This window comes from Lissotriton helveticus, chromosome 5_1 (genome assembly GCF_964261635.1).
Source record: "Lissotriton helveticus chromosome 5_1, aLisHel1.1, whole genome shotgun sequence".
In the NCBI taxonomy this organism is placed as follows: domain Eukaryota; kingdom Metazoa; phylum Chordata; class Amphibia; order Caudata; family Salamandridae; genus Lissotriton; species Lissotriton helveticus.
Window position 1 is genome coordinate 1,537,464,918 of NC_136065.1, and position 21,969 is coordinate 1,537,486,886.

The window sequence follows — 21,969 nt, forward strand, 5'->3', positions numbered from 1 at the left end:
TTCTGTAGTCCCATAGGGGTTTTGGAGATTAGGAGCGTGTCGTCCGCGAAGAGGAGGGTCGGTATACGTACCCCCCCCCAGGGATGGTTCGTCAGATGGAAATTTAAGTAAGTGCTCCACCACCCCATTAATATACAAGGAGAAAAGGGTGGGAGCCAGAACACATCCCTGGCGGACCCCTCTCTCGACCGGAATACAGCCTGTTTTCTCCCCTCCGGAACCCCACCTGATTTGGGCAAAGCTGTCTTGGTGGAGCCTAACTAATAGGGACAATAAGTACTGTGGGAGCCCCATGTTGGCCAGAACCCTCCATAGCGATACCAGATATCTGTTTTATAACAGAGACCTGGTTGCATGACCATGCTCCATGGATATAGCTATCTGCTTTCCACCGTAATACAATATAAGTAGAGTGGATAGGAAGATGAAAAGAGGGGGAGAATTACTCATAGCCACTATTGTGGACATTGAAATAATTTCCCTGGAATCTATAGGCACTGACCAACTTTGTATTTTTGGAATAAAGGGTATAGCTCAACAAGGCACTGAGAGGAGCCTTAGTATATAGACCTCAGAGCCCGAAAAACAACTGTATCCATAAATTACTCGAGGCCATTGCCCCTCACGCCCTGGCTGCCAGGGTTTTCCTTTTAATAGGTGATTTTAATTATCACAAGAGATTTTTTTCTGATCCAGATACAAATCAGTTGATCACCAGTATGCACCTTAGGATTAACTCAAATGGTGATTGGCCCTACCCATGTTGTGGGCCATATGCTTGATCTAGTATTCACTTATGCCACAAACATCATAGTAGAACCTCCATCCCCTCTATTATGGTCAGACCATGACCTATTGAAGTTCACAATTCCAACTCTGACCATTGGAAATAAGATTAGGAGTGAGACTATATGGAGTAGATCATGGCAAAGTCACTCCTAGCTCCTTTTCAGCTCATTTTAACCTCCGTCCAGTGTCAAGAGGAGAACATTGATCATGCAGCCTCCCTCTTTGAGGGAGAAATGACAACTGCACTAAATCAGATCACTCCTCTTACTAAGATTAAAATAAGACCTAGAATTGCCTCTTGGTTCACAGAGCGGTCCACATTCAAGGCCTCCTGTAGGACTGCAGAATGTAAATGGAGAAGTAAAACCCAAATTGACCATGAGAGCTATAAAAATGTCCATCGTAGTTGTATGGAAAATATCAGGCAAAGTAAAAAAAATTCCTCCTAAACTGAATCGAAAAAGCAGCAAATTCCAATAAAGAACTCGAACAGCTTAAAGGAATTTACGATGCCCCTTCTTCAGTTAGGTGTCCCTGTCTCACAGGATAGGGCGGATTCTCTTTCCAAATAATTCGAGGAAAAAATTATCACTATTCACAGCTCCTTTCCTTCACATACATTTTTAAATACCCAGGAAAAATATTATACCTCCTCCACTGACCTCTCCCCCTGCTAGAGGAATTTTCCCAATACAACTCTGAGGAAGTGGCCAAGGCCATGGAAAAATTAAATCTGGCTCGCCAGTCAATCCTGTGTCACCCCGTTTTCTGCCTAAAATTGAGCTGGTGCTTCTTGACCGTATCACAAATCAATTTAAAAGGTCACTGCCAACATCAGTGGTCCCAAAGCTATGGAAAACTGCCAGTCAGGCCACTTCTTAAAAAAAAAAAAAAAAAAATACTGAATACCCAAAACTTTTAATTATCTTCCAATCTCGTTGCTCCCTTACTTCGGGAAGGTACTCTAGTCACTGGTTAACCGACAGCTCGTAGACCATCTCAAGTCATAGTCTACTCGATCCTTCAAAGTCCAGTTTCAGGGCCGCCCATAGTACTGAAACGGCACTGGTAGAAGTCACTGACATCAGACTAGCATTGGATAAAGTCCAGTCATCTATTCTCATCCTGCTGCTGAATCTATCAGCAGCTTTTGACACCTTATCCCATAGCATTCTTTAACAACACCTCTGGGATATTGGTGTCGGGGGGGGGGGGGGGGGGGGGAGAAGGCCCTGAAATGTCTTAAAAGTTATCTAATAGATCGAGTCCCTGCAGTACAGATTGGCGATGTAGCAGGCCTGTTAAGATGGGAGTGCCACAGGGCTCAATCGTGAGGCCTACGCTATTTAATCTTTATATGACCCCTCTGGCCACGGTGATCAGATCATCCAGTTTTGATGTAATGTCATTTGCCGATGATACTCACATTCTGATCACCCTTGGTCCTGACCCTATGGATACAAAATCACGTTTTAGGAATTGTATGTCTCACATAAATAGATGATCAACCACCTACAACTAAACTGAAGCAAGACCGAGAGTACTTTTTGGTAAGGCTCATGAGCACTGGTCTGATGACTGGTGGCCTCCAAATCTCGGTCCCTGCCCGCCCCTAAAGCAGATGGCGAGGAATTGACAAATTCAGATTGACAATACTTTATCAATGAAAAAATCAGGTCAACCACATAATTGGCTCCTGTTTTGGCATGATGCGCAATTTGCTCAAAGTGTTTAAGTGGATCCCGCTAGAAGCCAAGAAACCACTGGTACAGGGACTGATTATCAGCCGTATGGATTACTGCAACGCTCTGCTGTCTGAAATAAGTGTAGACCTTCTTTCCAGACTTCAGGTCCTGCAAAATACAGCAGCCAGGCTGGTGCTGAATCTTCCATCAGGATCCCCCTCAGCTCCCAGCCTTAGACCTCTTCACTGGTTGCCAGTAAAGAGAACCTATTTTAAGATCTTATGCCTAACACATAAAAACATGTATGGTAGAGATCCGGGCTACCGGACCAAAAAAATAGGTTGGTACCAGCCAAACCGGCCCTTAAGATCCTGTCACAAATCCCTCCTCACTCCGCTCAGAGTACATACTGTCGGGGGTTGGGCTTTCTCCTTTATTGCCCCCAGTCTGTGGCACAAACTGCCTTTACACCTACGTACCATCGCTGATCAGAACCATTTCTGCCAGAATCTAAAAACATGGCTGTTTGACCATTAGCTCTGTCCCTCTTATGCTGAGAACTCTGAGCTGTCCGACAGTGCCATGAGACCTTTGCGTGATGTGTTCGTTAAATAAATGTTCCTGATTTGATGATTTGATATTCTTTTCACACATGGGCGATTTTAATTGATTTGCTCAATTACATGTTTGTTGTGCAGACATAAAAAGCATTGGGTCTCACCTTTGAACATTTTTGGCTCTGAAATTGCCTTTTCTTCATGCTGTACCGCATAAGCATTGCTAACTTTGGCAATAGTTTGTAACTATACTGTATAGTAGCGTGGCTGATGTGCTGCATGGCTAAAAAGATTTTTTTTTTAAACTATGAATCATCCAGCACTAAAGGGAAAAAAAGTGCATATGCCCTGGCTGGGTCATAGCACTTTCTTAAATTAGTTTAAGCCACACTGCTGTACACCATGCTACAAAAACCTTGCCAAAACCAATAGTTATCATAGTAGAGACCTTTTGCCTTTAACAATGCTGGTTAATGCAGTGTTTGTGGCAGCAGAAGCAGCACCTCTGACTTCTGTATTCTGATTACTCCCACTATCAACAGGTAAAAAGCTAGCTGTTGCTGTATTCCCCCCCCCCCCCCCCCCCCCCCACCCTCCACAAAAACACCACACTCTGCTGCAGAACTGGGGCTGAAAGCGCTGAAGAGCTTTTTCAGACCTCTCAACTGACACTGCAACATTGTCACACGATAGCTGCTGCCTTCACAAATGTCACCTGTTCAGGAGCCAATATCACACTGTGTGCACACAGTTATCTGGAACTCCCTGCAGCGAGCAAGCTCCCAGCGAATTGTTTTAAGGTTCTGCAAAGCCGATGTCCGTTTTGAGGTGTGAAACCTCCCAAGGACATGGGCGGCAGCCTCAGCAGCTTTGTTTTGGTGTTGGTAGGGCAGTAAATAGTGTGAGGGAGGCCAGTAGGGCGGTTGTGTACTTGGAGGCAGTGAATTTAAAACGCCCCTGGCTTGCTTGGCACGAAGCTCTCCCCTTTCAAGGCCCTGCCCCTCCTCACATGGTGAAAAGGTTGCAAATGTAGGCAGGTCTACATTTTTCCATGGGGTAATCCAATGAAAGCTGGCCAAGCGCCAACTTGACCCTCTACTGCTACACTGTGGGAGCTTGTTGATTCTCATAAGAACTTGCAAGAGTAGACCGGGGCAGGAGGCAGGTAAGGTGTGCCAAAATTGTTTGGACACTGCAGTAAAGGGCTTCTGCAAAGACCTGGCTGTTCTTGCCTCATCTCCACTCATTTACTGGAAAAATCTCACCCTCGACCTTCTTGGAAAGAGCTGGCCCATTTTAAAATTAATGACCTTCTCTGCCCAACAATTGAAAGTATTCCGCCCACTTGTTTAGAAGCCTATCGAGATTCATTTGACCTGCTGAAGAGCCAACAAACCTGCACACGATGACCCTTTGCAATCTGCTAAAGGCAATGCAACCTTTACAGCCATTTCAGTGAGCAGTGAGGCTAACGCCTCACGCAATGGGATAGAAGACAAGTTACACTTCTACAGCATTAATGTCCATACTTTACCTAGCCCCCAACCATACTTTTATCATTTTTGGAGGATCATGCTCCGGATGCCAGTTTTCTTATAGAAACATTGCGCCATGAAGCCTCTATACCTGATATTATGCTGCTTTGCCACAATGACTCTATGGTGAGGAGGGACAGGCCTTGCAAATCAGTAGGTGGGATTGCCGTTGTGTTCAAAGATCATTACAGATGCAAATATACAGGAACTATTTAGATTGGCCTATGAAGCGGTGTCCTTTTCACTAGGACTTGCATACATTTACAGTATTTGTTGCATTAATATACCGCCCACCGGGATACATTGCCGATTGGTTTGTTGCTTCCTGATTTACTCGTCCCCCACATCTTCCGATCTGCTAATTCTATATTGTTGGAGCTCAGTATCCATCTGGAGGGTAATCTATGCAGTCCTGGCCAGACTCTAATTGCGGACCTCAGGGCGTTTGGTTCTTACCACTGCTGTACCAATGCTCAAGCAGGCCACCTTTTTGTTCCAATCTTCTCCAACATAAAACAATCTTAACACTGCCCCTGTCGGGTTGGATCACTATGCAGTACCTTTCTTTGTGTGGACCGGTCATGCTCTACCCAGAGTGTGGCATGACCCGTAGCTTAAGACTAGGGCCTGGTCGAGACTAGACATCCTGGCACTCAACAGCCAACTGAGGAGCTCGATGCCTAGCTTTGAACAAGTGGCCGAGTTCAATCCGCCTAGGAATGAAGACTGTCTGTGGGAGTCATTGGATTTGGTCCTGCCAACCAGACTTAGTTGCCCGGTTAGGCCCCCCTCTTGCCCCATGGTTCAGAGGCAATACGGGTGGAGAAAACATGATGCAAGGGCCTAGAGCGGTACTGGAGACTCTTATGAATGCAGTAAGCACCAATGCAAAACAGCCCAGAGAAACTATCATGGTCTCTGTAGAACTACCCTGGCCACCTTTTACTCGGACCAGATTACCTCAGCCCAGAGCTGTCCCACAACTCTTTTAGAGTACTTAAGGAACTCTCAGACCCTAATAATGTTGCACCATCATTGGCACTGTCCCTGCCTCCGTGCGAGGAATAGACATTTTTCCTTTTACAAACGTGCAGGAAATCCAACTCACTGAAGGAGGATGGGAGGGACACATCAGAGCCCAGCATCAGCTCACTGTCTCCTGTCTCAGAGGACCTAAACCTGTCACCGCACAAGCTCACCAGAAATAGAATTTGTAGGCCACTCGAGACCTGCTTCTTTCCATCACTAATGCAATCTAGAAGGTCTAGCTCCAATAAAAATCTCCCAGTCTTTCCCCCTTCCCCCCCACCTCCTCCCCCAGTGTTAGTTCAAAGGCCCAGGTGCCTCTTTTAGTATTGTTATAAAGAATTTCTAAAGTGCACGATCACTCAAAGGTTTTATGGCACTGAGCGTACCGAACCGGAGACACAAAGAAAGGGATGTTTGTTATGGCCTTGTATAAAAAGCCAGGTTTTTTTAACCGGGTTCTAAAATGGTCATAGGAGGTTGTGGCTCTTACGTTATTGAGGAAAGCATTCCAAACATCAGGAGCCAGCACAGCAAACCTGGTTATCACCCAATCCTTTCCTATTGAATTTGGGAACCTCTAAAAGCTTGTGGTGTGCTGATCTGAGGTTTTGCCTGGGGAAGAAGTTCCGGATTCTAGGGGCTACAAAAGTCGGGGTGTTGCCATGGTGCATTTGAAATCTTATATCCCGTTTTAAACCGGGACCTCTGAGCAACTGAAAGCCAGTGCAATTTCTTTAACGAGGATTTAGTGTGGCAGAAACTGAGTTGTTGGCAGATCAGTCGGGCTACTTGGTTGTGGACCATCTGCAGTTTTTGACTCCCGCCCTTAGGAAGACACAAGTAAAGAGCATTAGCGTAATTGATATTTGAAATCACAAGTGCGACTACAATCGGGACAATAGCTTTGACCAACAAATTTCCTGATTTAAAATGTACATTTTTACCAATCTTAAATCACTGCTCCAATCTGAGGCTTCATTAAGAGATCTTGTTCAACAAATATGCAGTGTTTTTTATTTTATTTATTTTATGTGGAGTAGGAGGGTGAACCCAACTCTAGAGGCCAAAAGGAGGGACTCCAACAATGCAGGGTTTTTTTTTTGGGGGGGGGGTACCATCACCACCTCTGTATTGTCCGCTTTTAGTTTTAAATGATGGCAATTTATCCAATCCCATATAAATATTGTCGTTTTGGAAGAATTCTACAGACTCAGGAGCAGTCTCAAGGTTAAAAAGTAGCTGCATCGAATCAGCATAATAGTATATTTTTACTTTTGGTTATGTAGGGTGGATGTAAAGATTAAATAAAAGGGGGATAATGAAGAGCCACGGGGTACTCTGCAGTAGAAAAAGAGGGATGGGCAAACTGATTGTTTTCAGTCTGAGAGCATAGACTTTCTCCAGTTCAAAACACAACCTTGTCGAAGGTCATTATTGTGTGTGTCCCCTCTGAAACGGTATGAGGCATAACACCTCAAGAAATTAAAAAAGCACTTGGCAAAATCAATCCGCATTTGTAGAGCGCAACACTGTCATCCCTAGGTGTATCTGGGCTCTGTGTCTCCGTCAGAGCCATGTCTTGCGTCTTATTCTGGTCTGCCAGTGAGGGAGCTGTAAGGAGCTGGTGGGGAAGGTCTTTCCGGGTCTTGGCAGTGATTCAGGAGATGGAGCTGCCACTGCTGTGATGGATGCAGGGGTGTGTGCAAAGGCGAATGAAGAGCACAGTTGTCTAGAGGGTTGTTGGAAGTTCAGTTGAAGTAGGCAGGTCCTAGGTCATGGAGGGTTTTGTAGGCGTGTGTGAGGATATTGAACCGGCATATTTTCTGGATGTGGAGACAGTGGAGGTCACTCAGGTGGAGGGTGATATGGATTAGTTTGGCAAGGGCCAGGAAGAGTGGCTGCAGTGTTCTGTTTGGTCTGCAGTCTTCTGTAGAGCTGGGTGAAGATGTCTGTGTAGAGGATGTTGCCGTAGTCAAGGTGGTTGTTGACTAGGACCTGAGTGATGGTTATTCTGGTGTTGGTTGGGATTCATCTGAACATTCAGCAACGCATGCGAAGTGTGTGGAAGCTGGAGGAGGCAACTGCATGGACTTGTCGTTTATTCGTCTGTTGGCTGTCTAGGATGAACTGTGGTTGCTTACATGGCCAGTTGGTGTGGGTGTGGGTGTAGGTTCATGCCACCAGCTGTGGTCCCAGGTGGAGGTTTTCTTCCCGAAGATCAGCACTTCAGTTTTGTCAGAGTTGGGTTGGAGGCAGTTGGCTCATTCATTTGGCCGGGGTGGTCATCGCATTTCAGAAGCTGGTTTTGGCTCAGAAGGGGTCCTCTGGGAGCGAGAGGATTAGTTGATTGTCTGCGTGGGAGATTATGTTAAGTCCGTGGGATCTGACAACGTCTAAGTAGTGGGGGCGGGGTGTCATGTAGATGTTGAACAGGGTGCGGCTGCTGCATGATCCTTGTGGTACACCACATATAAGTTCTTTGGGGCGGAGGTGAAGAGAGGCGGTTGGATTCTCTGTGTGCATTCTGTAAGGAAGGAGGCGAGCCACTTGAGGGGGGTCTTGCTGTATGCCTATGTTGTAAAGTCTGTTGATGAGGGTGTTTTGGGCAACTGTTGAACGCAGTAGAGAGGTTGAGAAAGATCAGGGCCACAGTTTGTCCATGGTCATGGAGTGTTCTGATGTAGTCTGTGGCGGCAATAAGTACAAGTATGGTCTCAGTGCTGTAGCTGGCACGGAATCCTGATTGAGGCATCCAGGGTAGAGGGGGCTAGCAGGGAGATCGGATGATTTTTTATCATTGGGGTCGGCAGAGGCTTTCTTTAGGAGGGGTCCAATGTCTGCATGTTTCAGTCTGTCCTGGAAGGTTGCTGTGGAGGGGTTGAGGATTCTAGTGAGTTGTGTGCTTTTTGGGTTTGTTGTAGGTTGTAGAGGTGGGTGGGGCAGGGGTCGGTGGGCGTCTTAGAGTGGATGGAAGACATGATGGCTGGATGACCAGGTGGTGAGCGGAGACCAGGTGGCAATAGTTTCGCTGGTTGGTAGAGGTCAATGGATTGAGGGTGACGGGTTGGAGGGTGAAATTGTTGATCTTGCTGTAGAAGTAGTCTGAGGTTGTCACTGAGTTCTCAGGAGGGGTGGATAGTGTTCTCTATGGCTGTTGGGCTGGATAATTTTTTTTAACCAGTTTGGAGAGTTCCTTTGTGTGGTTAGCAACTGACATGATGCGGGTAGTGATGGCTGCTTTCTTGAGGTTCCAGCGATATTTGCTGAGGGCTGTTTTGTGCGCTGGTCGATCGGTGGGGTTCTTGGTACTGTGGCATCGTTTCGCCAGGTGGAGGCAGTTGCACTTGTAGTTTTGAGTTTTGGGTGTACCAGTTGGCATGTTTGGAGTTTTTTTTTATCTTTCAGTGGGGCAATTCTGACGGTGTTGTCGGTGATCCTGGTGGTGACTTTCTGGATGACCTGTTCGAGGTCTGTAGCGGCAGCTACTGAAAAACGGCCTTGTAACAGAGTATTTTTGATTAGCTTAAAAGTTGTCTAACCCTGATCTTGCCTGTGCAATGTAGGGTTTTTTGTATTCTAAAAGCAAAGTTTTAGGATTATTTACAGCTCACGTCTCACGTACATATTTGTAATGTCATTTGTTTTGTGGGCATGAAAATATCCAAACCTCAAACTAGAAGCTAGTTTACCTATGCATATAAAGATGACATTGAAGGGAGATGGTTTGGAGGGCATTTTGATTGTACAAACCAGCCAGTTCCAGAGGCGAAAACCCTTTTGCGCATCGGTTTTGCAGCACTACTACAGAAGACCTCAGTTTTTCAGCTGAGCTGTACGGCCACGACTATACATTGGTCTGCAATGTTGGTCTTTCTGCACTGGTAGCGGTGCTGTGTAGTCTGCACCTCCGCTCCCTATGTGATAAATCGATGAATTAACTGATCTTCTACAAATATCAGTGATATCCATTCGGTTATTTACTTTAATAATTGCACCTCATGCACAACATCAACGCAGGTGCTGCAGCCCTTTCCTAATCTTCCTCCTTGCATTTCTTATCATAGGGAGCCCCCTCACTTTCCCCAAGTTCCTCCTCTTTCCTTCCCTCTAGTATTGTAATATTTATAGAACGCTTACTACCCCATGTAGGGCGCTGAAGCGCTTGCCTACATGGGTAGCTTGCTACATCGTGTGGGGTGGTTGGTTGGAAGTGTATTGTCTTTGTTTTAATCCTATGTGGGAAGCGTTTCCAGGTCCACTAAGGACCACAAGGGTACATTTATCCTGTTACGGAACGCAGCACATAGCAGAGTGATGGCTGAGGAGGTGTGAAGGATGGGTCTGCAGTTTGTTTCAGTAAGGTGGCAGCTCTGCAGGTACCTTTTTGGTATTTCTTATGCTCATGGTCCACTTAGCTTGTTACTGCACTGGGGTGTCCATTCTGAGATTGCTTGTTAAAAGTTTACGGTCCTGAGCAGGCATAGTTTGAAAAACTTGTGGTGGATGATCGGCTGGGATTGATTTTAATATCATCCCAAATCTGACTGTCACTGAGATGCCAAGTAATAGTTATGTGTAGTTAGCTGGGATCTACAGTGGTGGACTCCAGGTCTTCCTTTTGCCAGTGAATGATGTATTTAGTTATTCCACGCCTGATCAGATGTTGGTGAGTGGTTTATTGCTGTGGACTGGTACAGCATGGGGTAATTAATGGATATGACCCTTAGCAGTTTTGTCTTCTGTGAATGGAAGTGTGAAGCAGTAAAAGGAAATTAGGCAGCCTGTATGAACTGCAATCGACTGACTTGGTGTTATGGTATTAGTTTTTATGTGGGTTATGTATTACATTGTATCATAATCGCCTTGTCCGGGATAGTAAGTGCTATATAATGCATTGATGTATTTTACACCGGGTAGTGCGCTGCTCCGGTTCAAAGGTTAGTATTTTTGTAGTTATTGATTGTTTATAGGGATTATTCTTGTGCTCCACAGGGGCTTTTCCATGCCTTTTAATTCAGTTTCTTTGTGGTCAATGACATTCGGAGGAATTGGGTATGATCTTTAAGGGAGGGGAGAAAATGGGGGCATTTCGTGCAATGGCTGACCGTATTAATAGATGAGCTAACGGATCATATATTGGGTTTCAAGAAGTATGGAAAGCAAAGGTTGTGATCCTTTAAGTATGATGTGGGCAACTTGTGAAGGGACAATCGGGATTAAGGCAAATCTGTATGTGACTTGTGGTCTGTACTCTGAGAGCATAGCAACAACAGATTAAATCCTACATTAGTACATGCATTAGGCTTCGCTTATGGAAATATTAATATGTTAAGTGTATGAGTGCAGAGAGAATAGTATGAGTGCTCTCTGTGCAGGGTGAGTGGCGCATGAATGAAGATTGATAAGTGTCTGAGTGTCAAATATAGGGTGAGTGGTATATCGATAGTGTGAGTGCAGGATCGGTTTGAGTTCAGGGTGAGAGGTGTGGAGGGTGATAGGAATGAGAGTGCCGGGTGAGAGGTAAGTCTATGGTGTCTCCACCATTACTGCTCCAGCTCCTGCCAGCAATGTAGAATGTACGTTAGAGAGTCCTCTTGTAAACAGGAGCTGACACTTGATGGTGAGGTGGCTGCTCGTCAGGGGTCGTTACTGGTAGCTATAATAAGCTACCTTCCTTTCACTTTAACTGAGTGACATCTTGAAATTGGCGATGAGGATGGGATCGATGACCTGGTGACAACCAATGGTCTGATTTGCTTTGGCTTCAGCTTCAAAAAGGACTGTGATCCCTGATTTTACCTTGTGACGTTAATTTGCCGATTATTACTTGGCAGTGATTGCTGGTGTATCAGGCAGCCGCCTCATGGACAGTGCAGCAAGTATTTTAATAGTGAAATTTGTTTAGCAGATTAATTTGTTGCAAGCTAATTGTGTGTGTGTGCGCGCTCTGAGGACTAAAGTAATGCGTGTGAAGAGTTGTTGCCTAACACACAGAAGCGAAGCTACCGGTGTAGAGGTTTGTGGATGTCTCACGTGCATGTGTGCACGTTAGTGGGCGAGAAACCCAGGCCTGCCCGTGTGCGTCTGTGTGGTGTTGGTGTGTGCTAAGGGCGAGAAGCACACCTATTGGCGATCCGAGGGCAAGATTGTGCTGGGATTCTGAAATACATTTACACCAGTGGAGGCTCAATCACTGTGCAGGAGAAATGTATAAAGGAAGTAATCATTTGAAAGAAAAATGTTGTCTACAATCTGAAATGGAAGTCCAAGTTTTGCATGCATGACTTCTTTTAATATTGAGGCTTTCTGAGATGGCAAACTGTAGAGGGAAGCATTTGCATGTTACAATTCCACTGTATGTGAAATCAATAAGGACTAGCCTATTTGTCAATTTACATAGACTCAAGACTGTAAGACCGGGTACAAACCCTTTTTTTTGTTCATGAAGCCCTCACCCACCAACCTGGTTGGTGGCATGCTTCATCGAGCCCACCCAGTGACACGGATTGTCCCGGGTGCGCTTCGACGCCTGAATACAGCGGAGCAGGCATGTTTCGGAGTGTGCAGTGTAGTGACGTGAAGGTGAAAGTTTAAAAGCTATACAGGGATCCCAGTACCCGAGGGTAAATTATATTTTAATAACTGGGTCACTGTTAGCATTAAAAAAATGGCTGTCGGATGTTATAGGAGTGTTAATTAGGGTCTCCTACATCCAGGTGTGGTCTACATGTTTCAGCCAGGCCTTTATGATTAAACCTGGCATTCCTCGGGACCAAAGTGTGTAGGTGCAAGTTACTTATTTTAAGGGATTGTGTAATTTTGAAAATGTGTAGCACTCGCTAAGATGCTTTACATGTGTGAGGGGGATTCCCTCTTAGAGCATTAGTTGGCTTGTTGCCAAATTTGCCCCATGGAGTATTCCGGCAGAGGAGTGGACCGAAACTTTCGGTCAGTGTCTGCGTTGAACCTCTTGTTGTCCCTGCGGCCTCCGTAAGCCACTGTACACACCACCATCACCCATAGGGTGAATCCAGTTGAATATAGTTTCAATTTCCCATTAAAAATGGATGGAGGGAAACTGCAAATAGAAATGCTGTATTTGAAATGTTTGTTCTCCAGATGCTCTTCCCTTTTCCTCCGGTGATTGTGGGGGAACTGAGTGACCAGCACAGTCTGTTTTAGTGACTTTGTTTAAAGTAATAAATCCTCAGGGCAGGTAAAACTGAATTCCTCTTCGGTCTGAGGGACCCACAACATAGGACCATGAGGTGAGAGATCCGGCATCTAGCTGTCATTCAGGGTTAGTAGGCCGACCCTTCATATTTTCCATCAAAGGAAACCTGCAGTGCCCAAGAAGGACAGGTAATTTTCAACCCCTCCCTAAGGAGGCACTCTTTGAATTTCAAAGGAGCTCTGTCTCTACCTCCCACACCAGTGTCTGATCTCTGCCCTTAAGTAGTCTTCTCCACCTCTTCTGTTGCTCCAGAAGCCACTCTTAAACTATCTTCCTCTTCTATTCCAGCACTGGGAAGTCTTCCAAGAAGTGACCGAGGTCTTCATCCTGGTGCCAGCACTACTGGGTTTGAAGGGGAACCTCGAGATGACGCTTGCTTCCAGACTCTCCACTGCTGTGAGTATTCCTTGGGATGAAGTGTAAGGGGGACAGGTCTTGGCTTCTACAGTTGTAAGTTGGTGGTTTGGAAGCACTAGATCACTCCGTATACTGTCACTCTCCCTTGTATAGTTCGACCTGGCATAAGTACCCCTGTGGGACAGAACCACACATTGGACCATTTTGCTGTGCACTCCCTAGATGGACGTTGGGAGAACTATTGTTTGCTCTTCTTTGAAGGAAATATCTGAGGGTGTCAGAAGTTTCTTGGAACAAATTGGGCCTAGATCACTGCATGGAAGATTGCCACAAAAATGTTTCACAAATAATATAAAAAATAATCGCTATATTTTTAATTAATCTGCACTTGTCTAGCACCGCACTGTCACCCTGAGGGGCATATGGGTGCTGAGGGTGCCAGGTCGAAGTCAAAAAGTCAGGTCTCAAGGTTCTTTCTGAAGTCTACCATTTAGGGTGCTGTTTAGAGGTGAAGGGGCAGGTCATTCCAGGCCATAGCTGCGATTTAGGATAAGGAATGTCCACTGCATCAGCTGTGACTGATGGGGGGGGGGGGGAGGAAGAGGAGGAGCATAGGTGTCTTGCAGGCAGATTAAGTTGCGTATGGTTGATGTAGTATGGTCCTTAATTGTATACACTTTGTAGGAGTGTGAGGATCTTGAACTGGCATCTCTTCTGGATGGACCCAGTGTAGGTTTTTGAGGTGGGGGTGTTGTGAGTCTGTTTGGGGAGGTCCGTGTTGGATCTGGCTGCAGTGTTCAATATGGTCTCGAGTCTAATGAGTAGCTGGAAGGAGGTTCCGGTGTAGAGGATTGCTGTAGTCTTGGCAGCTAATGACGAGAGCCTGCGTGACAGTCTTTCTGGTGTTGATTGGGGTCCATTTGAATATTCTGTGGAGCATACAAAAGGTGTGGAAGCAGGAGGAGGCAACTACATTGGCATGTTTCATGGTCCATTGGCTGCCTTGGATCATTACAAGGTTGCGTGGTCTGTTGGTATGGGTGTTGGTCCTTGTTCTGCTGGACCCTAGCTTTGGTCACATATAGAGGTGTACTTCCCGAAGATCAGCACTTCCATTTTGTCAGAATGGAGTTTGAGGCAGCTGTCTCTCATCCATTTGGCTACATTGGTCATGGTGTTGCAGAAGTTGTTTGTGGCTTTGGAAGGGGTCCTCTGTGAGTAAGAGAATTAGTTAAGTGTTGTCTGTGTAGGAGAATGTTTAGACCATGGGATCTGACATGGAGGGGGACATTTAGATGTTTAGCAGGGTGGGGCTGAGGGATGATTATTTTGAGTGCACCGCATATGATGTCCCTAGGTGCAGAGGTGAAGGGAGGGAGTTGAATGCTCTGTGTGCGTCTTGTAAAAGAGGCAATCCACTGGAGGGCATTTTGCAGTATGCTGATGTTGTGGAGTCTGTTGGTGAGGCTGTGGTGGGAGACTTTGTCAAGGAGGATCCGTGTCTCCACAGTCTAGGAGAGTTCTGATGGAGTCTGTGGCAGCAATTAACGTGGTCTCTGTGCTGTGGTTGGCACAGAATCCATATTCTGATGTGTTGATTAGGTGGGTTTGTTCCATGTGTTCGGTGAGTTGTTGTTTGATGGCTTTCTCAAGTGTTTTGGCTGCATAGAGCAGCAGGGAGATCAGTCAGTAATTTTGAAATAGCTGGGGTCAGCATAGGGTTTCTTTAGGCGGGGTGTGACCTCTGCGTGTTTCCATCAGCCGAAGGTTGTGATGGAGCTGGAGGTGTTGAAGATGCTGGTTAGTTTCATGCCGATTGTGTTGGTTCTGGGGTTGAAGAGATGTGGGGGCAGCTGTTGGCAAGTGCCCAGGAGTGAATGTACGACACTGGTGGTCTGTGTGGTGAGCGGAGACCATGTGGTGATCATTCGGCTGGTGTTCTTTGGCTGGTTGAGGAGGTAAAGGCTGAGAGTAGTGGGTTGGGGGTCGAAGTTGTTGTAAAGGGGGGGGCAATCTTGCTGTGGCAGTAGTCTGAGAGGGTGTCCCAGAGGTCTTGGGAGGAGTGGATGGTGTTGTTTGGCTGTCGGATTGGAGAATTCCTTAACTATTTTGAGAAGTTCCTTCGTGTAGTTGGTGGTGTTTTAGATGCGGGCAGTGATGGCGATTCTCTTGGCTTCCTTGATGCGCAGGTGGTTGAGGGCTAATTTTTCCTTTAAACTTCTACACAGACCTAATGGATAACAAACGCTACACATGTAACCATACATCAAGAAAGTGTCCTAATTAGAAAGTGCTGAGCACTGTGCATGACACAACAAGAAATCACTGAAGCAGGATGCGAGGGGAAGAGAGCTCACCTTTGCCCTTCACTTTGCATTGATTGTAGAAGCTCTAAGACCCCCTTTAAAAATACATATATATTTTATTGGTTTTAACAGCACCTCTAATGCAGTTTCTAGCCAGACCTCAATTCAGCATAGAACTTGTCTGTTAAGTACATGATAATATTGATACAGGAAACTGCTTCAGATTTTCATGGAAATCCTAATTTGTAATTTGTTTTCCAGTAATCCTATTTCTCCTTCTGGGGAATATTCATTCATCATCCTAAGCACTAAATAGTTCCACCCACGTCCAGGATCCCAAAGCACTTTTTTAAAGAGACTATCTATTTTTCATTCGCCTTTCTGAATTAGCCCATATCGTTTTTTTTTTTGTTTTTTTATGTTTTTTTTTTTTTGGGATAGCAGCCTAGAAATCTTCCATATTCAATGTATTTACTTACAAAAAGCCCCAGGGATTCAAGTGACAATCTCCTCCACCTGAGAGGAGTAGGAGTGGCCTATGTTTTTAGTACACATTTCCCCTTGAAACTAGATCTACAGGTAAGCAATTGTTCCTTCAGGAATTCTTTGTTGATGATCATAACCTCTGAATAGAATGGCAAACCCATCCCTGGAGGAACAAAATTGTTCGGGTGGGGGGGCCTTAATGAAGCACGTAATGAGGTCTCTTTAGGAGGTCTGCCTTACTTGGGCATCTGCTCTAAATTAAGACCGTAGTGCCTTGCAAAGGATTTGTCTTCACATGGCTGCTTTACAATTCTCCACAATATGAATATTTCTCAGTAAAGCAGCAGAAGCTGGTTTACCAGATAGTGTTTTGTTTGCTTTTTTTTGTAGCATAACAGAATGCAAGAGACTATCCACCTGGAGCTACTATTGAAAGTGTCAAGTTCTGTTTGTAAGGGGCCATAGTTCACAAATGTAGTGTTCCTTCTCCTGTTTTATCTGGATACAATGTAAGCACTCTTCTAGTGTTTAATATATGGAGATATCTCTTATCTGGGGGAAGTAGGATTATGTAAGATTCAACAAATTAATAGTTAGGTTTAAATGGAGATCCAAAATAACCTTAGGAAATAACTTGGTTTGTGTTCACATGACCACTTTGTTCCTATGGAATACTTTGTAAGGTTCATGGGAGCACATGCCTGAATTTAGCTAATCCGGAGTGCTGGGTTACAGCTACAAGGGAAGAAACTTTCTATGAAATATATCCTGAAAGGAGGCTGAGAATTGGATTGAACTGGGGACTTGTGCTGAGAGAGCAATATTCAATTCCCACAGAGTATTTCCTTATCGTAGGAGGGGGCAGGAGACTTTCTTAATGACCTCAAGGACGTCCTTAACCACTGGGAACTTGGGTGGGTTGGGGTGTTTGAGTGACATTTTCTTTAGGCAGTAATACCAAACAAATAGACTTTAACTGAAGACAATTGCTAGCCTGATCAGGCCAAATAAAGATGGTATGGCAACAGCGCTTCCTGAGAGGTAGTTAGATTAAAGTTTTTTTTATGTTGTACACACCAGATGTAGAATCTCTTCCATTCACAAGAGCATGAAGCTCTTGTGGCTTGCCGTTTGGCCTTTTGCCTTATTTTCAAAATGTCTGGGTACTCAAATGGTAGGTTTAACTAGCCTTATTGTAGGCGTTCAGGAGCTAGGCTGACCAAACTTGTGGAGGAGATTCAGCCTGCACAGCAACCTCCAGTGTACCTGCTCAGACAGGTGAAGGTCTGCAAACCACCATTGTCGGGACCACTGTTGGAACCATTCTGGCTGTTGGGTAGGTTTATTTTATATCTATTCTCCACTGATATTTAACCCCCTCCCCCAAATCCCCAAGACCTCTCACCTCCCAATACGAGACAAGTTTGCCGGAACAGTCGATCCACAGGGTATTCTCCTTCAGCCTTGGTTGGTACAATCTGGAAATTTTTGATGTCTGCGCTTGCAAAGATCTATCCGAGAACAACCGCCATCGCAGAAAGTGTTGTCGAAGACAGAATATTTTTAACCCTCTCGTAATTCTCCATAAAATGCCTTCCTCCAGGTCTGTTTGAGCATTTTGTATCATGGAAGGTAGCCTGCATTGGTCGGAATTGTTCATAGATACTGTCAATCCCTAATCTCTGCAGGCTCTTGCTGAAAGATCTAAGCAGTTCCTCCAAGGTATGACGCCACTACTGTAGCACTGGTCATTTCGTGCACTATGAATGAATGATGCACTAGTTGCGCTCTCTTTAAACTTCAGAGCTGAGTTGTACTTGTCTAAGGAGTCATTTGCAGTTCTTTAATGCAAACTGATTACCAAAACATACCCATGAGTACATTCTCAATGCCAATGAATAACCTTTCTGAATGAAGGTTTTAACACACTAGCCTAACGCGGTCTGTGGTGCTTAGGGCTGTCACCAGCATTCTTCGAAGCAGGTAGACAATTTGAATAAAACTGTGTGGTTTGCATGAGGTCTAAACCTGTCATCAGTCCCACTTCAGCATGATTTTGATGGCTCGTATCCCTATGGCACTTTGGTGAAAGGTGTATCGCTAGTTACAAGCAATGTTTTAAATGGGCCGGTACTGTCCAGAGTACCAGCACTTTTTTATTTGGAGTGGGTTGAGTACCGGCACTTAAGAGAAATGCTGTACTTTTTAATTGGAGAGTACCGGCACTTCTCAGAAATAAGCAGGTACTCTGGCACAGAGTACCTGCACTTCATTTTTTCCATTTCAAGCACTGGTTATAAGACTAGAAATGTATTGTCACTAACAAATCAGCTCTCCGTAATTGAGCAGCCTGGGGGCCCACGTTTGCTTATCTATGGTACCCTAATAAGTGCTTTAAATCCAGCTCTACCGTGGATTTTACTACAAGAAATGTAATTGGAACCTTCTTACTTCTCACCTAGATCTGGAGTCCCTCACACAGCTGTTGGTCAAAATGGCACAACAGTCCATGGTATGAGGCTCTCGATCTCTGGCTGACACTAAAGTTCTTAGCGAAAGCTCTGAACACACATGCCTTGTTACAGCAAACATCCTAGTTCATTGTTCACATAGGTCACAGTATTTTCTTTGGCACATGCATAGATTAAAGGAAAACAATAAAACCGAGCATGGTGTCTTACTCCTGCCAGATAGTGCCGAAGCTCAAATATACTTGTAGACGCCCTCTTGCCTACTGGGTCCTTCGTTCTCGTTAAACGTCTGTTGGCAATGGCATCAAAGGCGACTGCTCTACCTGCCATTCAATGCTGGCTTCGCGACCTCTTCACATGGACTCTCGCTGAAGCGCACGTTCTTTGCTGGCTCCGCATGAGGGGTTGTCTTGTGCTGGGAGGCCTTTCTCCTTAACGTTGAGGACAACAACGACATGCGTCCTCCTTGAGCCCGCACTCTAGAGCACTTAATCTGAATTGCACATTTGCTGATGCACACATTTTCTGTTCAGTGCTCAGGCGCTGCTGCCTTCAGGGGGTTGCCCTCTTCGTCTTTTTTGTTTTTCCAACTCCTCACACCACATCCATCATGGGCTTCGGGCGCGTGAGTGCCATCAAGCATGTGTGGCCAGCATATATCGCATATACTGCTAATCTCTGTACTGTTGAGGATGTAATGTCGATTATTGCGTTTGTACTGATTTTTATTTATTTCCATTTGTTCTCAAACTCGCATTTTACAAAAAAAGTTTTTTCCAAAAAAGATGGGTGATTGAAAGGTTTAGATTATTGAGTACGAGGGGGTGACGTAGAACCTTCCTGTGATGGGTACTCCTAGGGTCACAGTGCCCTTATCGCTCCGCTCGAGTTACTGATTGAAATGCCTGCGCTGGTATGCCAGGTGGCAGCTGTTCCTGCGGACGTCAGACGACACAACTCGTGCAAGTCCACCTCTTGTCCTGGAGAGGGCGGGTGGGCCTTCAACTTGGGTCCACGTCACTCATGGTCACGTCGGTCCCTGGAAAATCTGTTCTGGGAAAGGTGGATTCAGGAGTGGTGGAAGTCGGGGCCTCCAGACCCGACCTGCTCCTGCAGAAGGGTTGCATAATGAACAATCCGCACTCTTCTGGGGCATAACATGGCCTGCGGGGCTGCTCATCTGGGAGGAGTAAAAGGGGCATAACCAGTCCCTCCCTGCACGCACCTGGAGGGGGCAGCGCAGCAGCTTCGTTATCAACACCTGCTCATGTTAACGGCCCCACCCGCAGGGATTAGTGAGCGAGTGGAGTTTACAGGGGCACGAACTCATCCAGCGCACGCTGGCAATTTTTAGATTTACATTTTCCACAACTTTAATTTTCCTGACCATGCTTTTCCTATTTTACCCGACAGTGAATAGCCCCCACTATCGCGGTTTCCTTTCGTTATCTTAATTTACAGTGCAGCCCTCCCTTGAGTTTCCTTTATCTCCTGGCTCTGATTAAAAAAAAATATGCTGATGTCTGTGTTTCCAGGTCAAGTCGTCTCCTAGGCCAGGGCAGGTTGTTTCTCTGGGGTTAAACTGGCTTTAGGCAAACATTGTGTATCAGATTATTAACGTTTGGGAAGTAACCCGGAGACTTCTTATCTGGGATTGAACTGTATAAAGTGTAAGCCAAATCGGAGCACCGTCAAAAGGGACTCCATGTTCGTTTTTTGTTTTTGTTTTTTTGGTGCTGTATTTTCCTGCCACTTTTTCTGCTGTTTGTCCATTTTTGTCAGTCATATTTCCAGTGTCCTTGATTGCTGCAAAAATGTTTTAATAGCTGTTCGAGTTATATATCGAAGACCATCTGTAAGCAGACTAGCTTTTACCACTGTGGCCAGGATGCTGTCGTTTCAGCCATTATCCTTTCCAACCGACTGGCAAAATCTAGCTATTTAAACTAGCATAATGTATAGGGAGAGCAGAGCCAGAACCTATGCCACGGTATGGTTTGGCCCGGAGAGCCAAAACTCAAACAGCTAACCTGTAGAAAAAAACTCTACAAAGTAAGCGTTGCAAATATAGACAATTAAAGATTATAAATAATTCAAATTGAAGCTGGTTCACTTTTTAACAGTTGTGTTTTGAATTTACTAAATTCTTTTGAGGGGTAATTGGATTTGGAGTCTGAAATTCATACAGTGGACTATCTCAAATGCAGAAATGAGCACATCTAAAAATCCATTTTTGGAACAAGCATGTTAGTCAGTTAACAGAGCCCTTAAAATGGCATGCATTGGGGTCCCTGTACTACCATGAGAAGTGCAAGGAAGTATTCCATATGCAAAAAGTGCCGAGCACCATGGTGAAAGAAATTAAATACATTTAAAATGACCACAGACACCACAAAGATGGCTTACACTGGCCTCATTTTTTTCTGTTTATATTATTAACACGAGGAAGGGGGAAGATGGGGAAAGTTCTGGGATGCCAGCTCGGCTCTAATTAGGCTCTGCAGTCCACTAGAATCAAAGGCCGAGCCAGAGCCAAATGGTAGGTGTGAGCGTCCATTGGCTTGCCCACATAGCGTGAAACCCGGGCTCTTTTTGTAATGCACATCCATCTAAAAAATACCCTGAAATCCAGTAAAGGGGGTTGGGGGGGAGGGGTAGAGAGGGGGAATTACAATTTACACGTTCAACTTGGATAAAGATTTAGACTACATCCATGATCAAACTGATCTCATCCCGAAGAGCAAACGTGCTGGCAGGGCATGGTGCTGGTTCCTTTAACCTTCTAGTGACTGGGGTGCTGGTCCCTTTAACCTTCTAGTGACTGGTGCACATGGTGTAGGGTGTTGGACTTTGGTTCATGAGTTGTCGGTGCACTATTCAAAACTACACACAAGTCCGGTGTGCGTTTACTAATTGTATGTTTTGATTTCCCAACTCATGTTGGGGAGTATATGAAATGTTGAAAGTATTAATGAATATAATCGAAACTGCTACTTTTTAAAGCTGCCATTACATCCCACATGGTTACTGGTGACTTTACTGAGGTTCTGTTAATGTGTTGTGGACATGGCAGAATGTGCTGAATGCCAAGTGTTTGGGGTCTTTTGACAGTCGTTTGAGAGTCCGTCTTGCTCTGCTCCAGCCCTGTTGCTTTTTCCAAAACTGCTCCAGCCTTCATCCCGTACTCGTCCATCCCTCCCAGCCTGGCGTTCCCCTGCCTAGAGACATTCCACATTGTGTCCAGCTTTGGCATCGCCGCTCTGACCAGCGGCACTGCCAGTCAGCCTACCCCCATTATTAGTCAAACAGGTGCCCGTTGTGACCTCCCAAGTACACTTAGGACTCCGGTTTACCCCAGGTGATGTTTGAGCACTTACCTGTGTGACCGATGTGCTTCTCAAACGTGTAATAATGACTAGCTGTTATGCTTGTAGTATGTAATCGTGTACCATGTCTTACAGACCTACTCTAGATGGTTGGTTAAATGTCAGTGTTGGGGCTGATTGGTCCCAGTGTCACA

The 21,969-nt window shown here is 45.3% G+C and overlaps 1 protein-coding gene across 2 annotated transcripts in view; it reads left to right on the plus strand.

The window, feature by feature from the left end:
- Positions 1 to 21,969, plus strand: part of SLC41A1 (solute carrier family 41 member 1) — a 116,120-nt gene that overhangs the window by 70,169 nt on the left and 23,982 nt on the right. For both annotated transcript variants that reach the window (XM_078644594.1, XM_078644595.1), the window contains exon 3: positions 13,118 to 13,225. In XM_078644594.1, the coding sequence (XP_078500720.1) occupies positions 13,118 to 13,225 (108 nt within the window). The remainder of the gene's footprint in view (positions 1 to 13,117; positions 13,226 to 21,969) is intronic.